The sequence below is a fragment of the Crocodylus porosus genome, unplaced genomic scaffold (genome assembly GCF_001723895.1).
Source record: "Crocodylus porosus isolate Cpor-Errol unplaced genomic scaffold, CroPor_comp1, whole genome shotgun sequence".
NCBI lineage: Eukaryota > Metazoa > Chordata > Crocodylia > Crocodylidae > Crocodylus > Crocodylus porosus.
The window spans coordinates 79,166,736-79,174,244 of record NW_017728918.1 but is presented as its reverse complement, the minus strand read 5'-3'; the positions used below and the strand labels follow the sequence as shown (position 1 = coordinate 79,174,244).

At 42.9% G+C, this 7,509-nt stretch overlaps 1 protein-coding gene across 1 annotated transcript in view; it reads left to right on the top strand.

Annotated features, from left to right (window-relative positions):
• The first annotated feature begins 3,229 nt into the window (after nucleotides 1–3,229).
• The window catches only part of MCHR2 (melanin concentrating hormone receptor 2), a 33,812-nt gene continuing 29,532 nt past the window's right edge, over nucleotides 3,230–7,509 (top strand). Inside the window, exon 1 of the mRNA XM_019538179.1 lies at nucleotides 3,230–3,428. Coding sequence (XP_019393724.1) covers nucleotides 3,247–3,428 — 182 coding nt within the window. The 5' untranslated portion in view covers nucleotides 3,230–3,246. The remainder of the gene's footprint in view (nucleotides 3,429–7,509) is intronic.

The following is a 7,509-nucleotide window of genomic DNA, read 5'->3' as shown; positions in this document are numbered from 1 at the left end:
CTCTCTCTCTCTCTCTCTCTCTCTCTCTCTCTGTCTCTCTCTCTTCCCCCCCCCAGCCTATCTCACCCATTGACTCCTCAATCTACACTTTCACTGACTACCTGTCTTGTATGCAGACCAGCCCAGCCTCTGGCTTCTTTACTTTTCATTCCATCCAGGAAGAGCACACACCAACTGCTGAGACTTCCTTAGCCTGACGCAGGGTTTTTGAACCCAAAAGCTTGCCTGATAATTGTTTTCCAACTGTTTAAGTTGGTCTAATAAAAGATATCGTATTCACCCAAAGAATCTTGTCTGCCTATATCCTTAGACCAACACAGCTACAACCTACACCCTTGTCTCCTGGAGTTAGGCACCTGTACAATTTAATTCTCACAATGCATGGGTCATAGTAGTGGTTGTCTTACCCTGCCTCATGCTATTAAATAACAGCATAAAATAGAGAGTTTCCTTCCCTTCTCAGGTAGCTGTCCTAATTTCTAGGTTAGAATTGTATGCGCACACTCAAAATCCCAAACTCTGAACATTTAATTATTCTGAACAAAGCAGGACAGCTTCAACGGGATAAAGTATGGGCTCTTTGCTTCAGACTACCCTACAGACTCCTAGTTAAATAAACATTTCTAGGAGGTATGTGTTCAGTCCCTACCAGCTCAAGATGGAATTGAGCCCAAGTTTGCTTTACCCAGGGTGGTGGATCTGTGTACAGGAAAACAGAGGTTATCCCCACCTCTGTATTTTGCTTTGAGCAGAAGTCAGTCTGTTAGGCTTTATCTGAGAACAATACTGGGCCAATCCCCATAAACAGAGAAATCCCTAGTGTATGCATACTGACAGGGCATGAAAAGGCTGCTCTGTACAGTTAAAGCTGAAAGCAAAGGAAACCTTTAAATGTTTGGGGAATTTTAATGTTAACATACAAGTGCAGACTTTTAGGTGCCTCATCAGTTATGTAGCAGCTGAACACAGGTTCTGATTGGATGCAAGTACTATCAGTAGTATTCATGTAAGTCCATTTTTGGAACTAAGCCAGTAGACCCTAAAGAAGTATAACTAACAACTCTGTGTTTTTTCTCTCTTCTTCTTCCTAGAGGAAGAAGCATGTATGGAGAATAGTTTTATTTTGAGGCATTATTATTTTTCAGAACATAAATCTATGTCTTGTACATAGGTTACTATTAGTTTACAAGATGAGTTCAAAGAAATGTATCAAGCACACAGAAATATGGTAATTTTTGTAATAGTCTTTAGTTCCTGGAGGACAGAGGCAATGCATAGGGGGGTGCACGCAGTTGCACGTGCACATGCACCCCCTGAGCGTGGCAGTGCACCCCCTACAAAAAGGTGCCACCAGCACTGCCGGCAGCGGCTGCGGGTGGTCACCGGCTCTTGGTCTGCGCTCACCACCCCCACTCTGTCACTGACAGCACTGGTGGTGGGAGCTCCTCTGCTTACCACCACTGTGCTCCCACTGCTCCCGCCACCACCACCGCACTCCCGCCACCGCTGTGCCCCCCCAGCCACCAGGGGCACAAGTCATTCATGCTGGAGGACTTCATTCTAGCATCAGTCCAGACATCAAACATGCTCTGTCTCCAACACAGAGAAGTGTTACCCTTTCTGTAGATAGTTTCATTGTGCCTGTCGAGCAGGGGCCAGGACCAAGGTCCTTTCTCCCTCCCTGAGATTTGCCCAAGCTAACAGATTTCCTCTTGCTTACTGTACTGTTTATACATTTTATATTGGACAGTCATTGGTTAAAAAATGTAACTAAGCCTGGCAGCTTGAATGGAGGACTCCTTTCCAAGGGCCTACCCTAATAAGCAGGCTTCTTTTCCTTTTTCTGACCATACCTCTTACATTTTGGCTTCCCACTGGCTCAGCTTCAACTTGAACAGTAGTGTGTGCCCTTGGTTAACTCATTCTGGTAGATCTGGCATTTGAACTACCAGGCTACATAAGGATGAATTGCCTAGCTTCAGAAACTTACCAAGAAGTGCAAAAAGTGGATTGATGCATCGTGAATTGCAAGTAAGTGGAAATGCAGATAGCACAAGTCAGGTATCTAAGCTCCTGAGAGGGTGGGAATTCAGACATACTCCTGTACATTAGCAGTCCTGGCTAGCTATTTCCATGTTCCTCCAAGCTTCTGAATTGTGCTTTAGAGGTACTTTACACTCCCTGTTCTCCGTATGTAACATGGAGGCACTGAAACCCCAGTGTCTTATAGGCTATAAACAGACATTGCCAAATGCAGTAGATCAGCTGTGCTGGGATGTGTTCTGGCACAGCTGATCTGCTTCATGGATAATGCATAAGTTGCCTGCAGGGCTGGGCCTCTGCCACTCCCAGAGATTACCTGGTAGGGGATTCCCTAGGCATGTGTATTGCAAACAGGCTCCCCCATATGCAGAAGTGTGCCCCAAGCTGGGGTATATCTGGGCAATACTTACACCTGGGAAATCTCCTTCTGGTGGATTTCAGAAGCACACATCTGCAAACAGAGAACCCAGAGAGGCACTACCCTGGCTTCCAGGGTCCAATCCTGTGTTCCCCAAGCATGGGAATATGTCTTGGGTTAGTACTATTCAATAATTTTATTGATGAAATGGGAATTCTTGGGGCATGCAGAATCAGGCCCCCGAAGCCCCACACCTGCCTGTGGTGGTTTGAAAGTGGGAGTAGCTCAGAACTCCCACTATTCTTCCATAAAGCAAACAGACATCTGCCACAATAAAACAGAACAAATGTATGCTACCTTTTGTTGCAGCCACAATTTTGGGCTTCTGTGCTGTGACAAAAGGCATAGATATCTATTTGCTAGGCATATGTGCTGCCATAAAAATTTGCACAAAGGCACAAAGACAGCATCTGTTTCCAGCCATGCATGTCTTTAAAATCTTTCCATTGCCTTCCTGAGTATCTCAGGTGCCTCTCTAGGCCATTTTGAATCACTGCCCTAGGGCAGGTGATCAAAAGTTAAGTGAATGCATGCCAAACTCAAGGCGCTACTTACACAAAATGAATCTCTATTTATTTTTCAAAATAATATGATCCAACTCTTATGGGTCCATTAAGGAAAATACACAATCAGTTAGAAGATTACATTTGGAAGATTCAGATTATTATTAAAAATAATGTATGCCAAGATAATGTGCTTGACTAATCATATTCAAATTTTAAGATTCAATGAATAATTTATTCTCTGTTGCTGTTGCAGACTTAAAGACCTAAAGTCTCTGAAGAATGAATGAAATTCAGGCGGCCTGTTGGAATAATACACCTGACTTGTTTAACAAATCTTGGAGTGGAGGTCATTACTATCAAATGATCAGTGCAGCAGAAACAATTATCCTTCCTTCTCTAATTGGGATTATCTGTTCTACTGGTTTAATTGGAAATATCCTCATTGTGATCACTATAATAAGGTATGGAATATAGCATACATTATGCAACAGTGGCTAACTATTGCAAAAATATATAAATAATTTAAGGCAGGGTTCAGGAACATACACTTAGTGGGTTAGATCTGGATCCACTGAGAGCCACTAGATCTGGCCCTAAGAGCTGCAGGCCTTTGCCTGTGCTCATGCCCACACTGGGGCTGAGCACAAAGGAGCTGTGCTAGGATCAAGCAGCTAAAAGTTGTGCCCATACCACTGCCACTTTTCCCTGTCCCCCTCCCCTTTCTCCCTCCCAAACTGTGCTGTGAGTTCAGCTTCCAGCCGGAGGGGAGGTTCCACCCTAAAGCTAATTGATACAAAACCTGATGCCTTTATGTCCTCTATTTTTTCTCTTGAAGAAAAAATAGAGGGCATAAAGGCATCAGGTTTTGTATCAACAGAGGACAGAGGGCAAACACATTGTCCTCTACGATGGCCAACCTAAGCTTCACTGGGACCAGAGATGGTGGGAGAGCACTGGGGTGGAAGAGAAGTGGCAACAGTGTGGAAGCAGCTTCTAGCTTCCTGGCCCAGATGCAGCTCTGTTCTGGGCAGGAGCTACATTTGTGCCACTGCTGATTCTCCCAGCCCCTGGGCTTCCAACCTATGGTGTGTTCACAGCTTCCACTCAGAAGGGAACTGCACTGGGATGGTACATAAAATAGAATACATTTATTTAATTATTATCTATTTATTTATTTCATTATTTATTGTATTCATGTTTACTTCATGATTTATTTGGTACATGAATGTTTCCTAAGTCATTTTAAGATTTACTTCTGTCAAAGCAAATTTCAGAAAAAAGAATGTCAATATATGTCTCCAAAATCTTTCCATTGCCTTCCTGAGTATCTCAGGTGCCTCTCTAGGCCATTTTGAATCACTGCCCTGGGGCAGGTGATCAAAAGTTAAGTGAATGCATGCCAAAGTCAAGGCGCTACTTACACAAAATGAATCTGTATTTATTTTTCAAAATTTCAGAAAAAAAGAATGTCAATATATGCTTTGGTCCATCCCTTCTTAGGAAACAATGTAAGTGCCTGATTCACTTCCCCCTATGTTTATTCAGTTCAAAGGCACATGTCAAAGACCATTCCCTGAAGGGTTGGGGGGCTTTATTAAAACTCTGTCTTGCTCCCACTGAAGTAAATAACAAAAGTCCATTGGTTTTGATGCAATTTATATATGGCCTTAAGCTTTATCTCCTGCAGTGCTTCTCAGACTTTTCTGCAGCATGACTCCATTTATGCCTCCATATCCTCAGCATGGCCCCTCACTCCCAACCCTAGCCCCTCACCCCCATGACTCCATCTGCTGATGTTGTGACCCCATTTGGGGTTGCAACCCACAGTTTGGGAACCATTGATCTACTCTTTTAGTCAATATTTCTACCAGTTCCACTCTGTTTAAAAACAATGCAATTTGGATCAGCAACCAGTCTCCTCACCCAGCAGAAAATCTGGGCAAGAGCTCACTACTTTGTTGATGTGTCTACACAAGACACTTTACTCAAGATTAAAGCACATTACTGCACAGTAAGCATCACCATCTACACATTCAGATGCTTACTACAGAGTAATTGCCTATAATCATAAGTAAATGTGCTACCTGGAAATACAAGTAGCAAATTTACTACTGATTACTTACTGCACAATAGAGCACATGTAGATGGCAGACTGGGAGCAAATGTGCTCCTGGTCAGCCAGGCAGCAGGGGGCAGGAGATTGCTCCCTGCCCCCAGAAGCTGTCTGATGCCAGGGTGGGCTCCGCCATCAGAGCCTGGGCAGGGAGCTACCAGTCCCTGCTTCACAATTGTGATCACAATTGTGTAGAGAGGGCTGGGAGCTCCCTACTGCTGGGGCAGTGTCCCAGCCCCTGCCAGGAGACAGCTGTCTCTGGTCCCAGGGCTCCCTGTCAGGTTGGGCTAGTGCAGGGGCTGATGCAGGGGTGGGAGCAGACTGCTGCCATAAGCAGCAAATCTGCTTCCATTTTCCCATAGATGTAGATGCCTGCCTGGGATGGGTTTACGCTAGAGTAAATTTACTGTAGTGTAAACCCACCCTGGAGCATTTGCATGTGTAGATGTGCCCTGTAATGTTTAAGCGAAAAGCATAACTGCAAATTCCATTTGCATGTGGAACATGTTTTCTTGAACAGAAATAGACTCAGGGAACCAAAAGCCTTATTTTGAGATTTGTTTTAATGAAATAATATTTTTAAATATTTAAAAATAATCAGTTGAAACATTATGCTTTTGTCTCTTGAATATTGTCCATTGGTCTAAGATTATGTTTTATATCATGCCAATATCTAGACAATGTTGATTTATAAAGGTCTCCTAGGATTCCCATTTTTTCTTCAGTATGACCCTAATGTGGAGACAAGAGCTTAGGCAGCACTTGGGGATGCTCACAGGCCAGTAGAGGCTAGCTAAGCAGCCTAGATCAAAGGTTTTAAACCCACCCCACCTCACAAAGTTATATCTGGACCATCAGGCTCTTCATGGATTGGATCTAGATGCTGCCGCTGCAGCAGGATGAGCAGTAGCAGCCATGGTGTGGTGAGCAGTAGTAACAGCTGCCACTTGCTCTTCACCATTGTGTCCACCCTGCTTGCCCTAGCCTTAAATTCTTAACCCCTCTACGAGCCCCATGGACCAGACAACACAGCTCTGTGGGCTATCAGTTTGACACCCCTGACCTAGACAGCTGCCAGTTTAGGACAACTTTTCTGTGTTCTAGCTACTAACATTGCATAGCTGCCTTACTGAACCACAGAATTGACTTCTGTGCATCAAAAAACATTTTCTAGTTTTCTGATTTTTATCAGCAGGTTTTTTTTGTTGGAGGTCTCAAACTATCTGGTTTTACCACAAGCACTTGGGTTAACAGACATATTCCCTAGAAGCTGATTTTTAACTGTGCAATGGTAGTGTGAATTGATCATAAATGTTATGGTTTATGGCTAATACACTTCACCATGAGCAAGATTTAATAAATAGGTACAATGGATGGGTAGAAGGCACAATGGGGATTAGGCACCTAACTGATCTTTGTGCCTTTGAAAAAAATCCCTTAATTGCTTATAATCCAGTGAATATTGCACAAAAGCTGACACCAAAAGCAGCTTACAGCTCTACTAAGAAGAATAATTATGGAAATAGAATTTGTCTAGTGTGGATATGAAGTGAATAAGACTTTTTAAATGAATGAATGGACATACAGGGCAATACATTTCTTTGAGCAGCTAAAATTAGTTATGCAATCTTAGGAAAAGAAATGAAAAGGAACAAAATTATCTCCCTCCCATGAACAGCCTTTGTCATGCCCTTGGCATGAAGTAAAAAATCATAAAGACAAATAGGAATAAGGAAAGACTAGTTTTAAGAAGAAAAAAAACCCAAGGTTCACACTAAAAAAATTAAATATTACGATTCATGGCAATGAATGTTTACATGCAGGGTCTGAAAACAGTGCATTTGAAAACTGAATGTGGTAATTTTTGGCATTGACTGAGATCAGCAAAAATTATGTGCCCAGGGTCATATGTGCTTTCTTTATTCAATAGAGTTTTACTTTTTTTTTGGTTAACATGAAAGTCTATTCTTCAAAGAGAGAGCAAGCTAAATTCTGTCCCTGCTTAGGTACTATTTCAAGGGTTGTTCACATGGACATGTGTGACCTAGAAAGAATCCTGGATTTCATACTGCAGATTAATATTACAGAACCTGTAAGGGTAGTTGATTGAGCAGGACTTCCCTTAGAGACAGTAGCTGTGCTTCCACATTGAAAGCATCCAGAAATGCACTGGGTAACTTTCATCCCAAAATAATGGAGAGTTGAGATTTATTGTACCACAGTTAAAAAAAAAAGAAAAAGAGATAAAGAACTTTCTGAGCACAGGTGGGAAGTTCAAAGAGCTCAACAGGGCAACTGGCCAATCTGTGTCCTAGGATTCTGAAAGAATTGGCACATAAGCGAGAGGCATGACAAGTCTCTCACTGGGAGTGTAGGGAGGCAGCAGCAAGGCACCAGACTTCCATGCGTGGACCCTGAGGTGGTGCAGG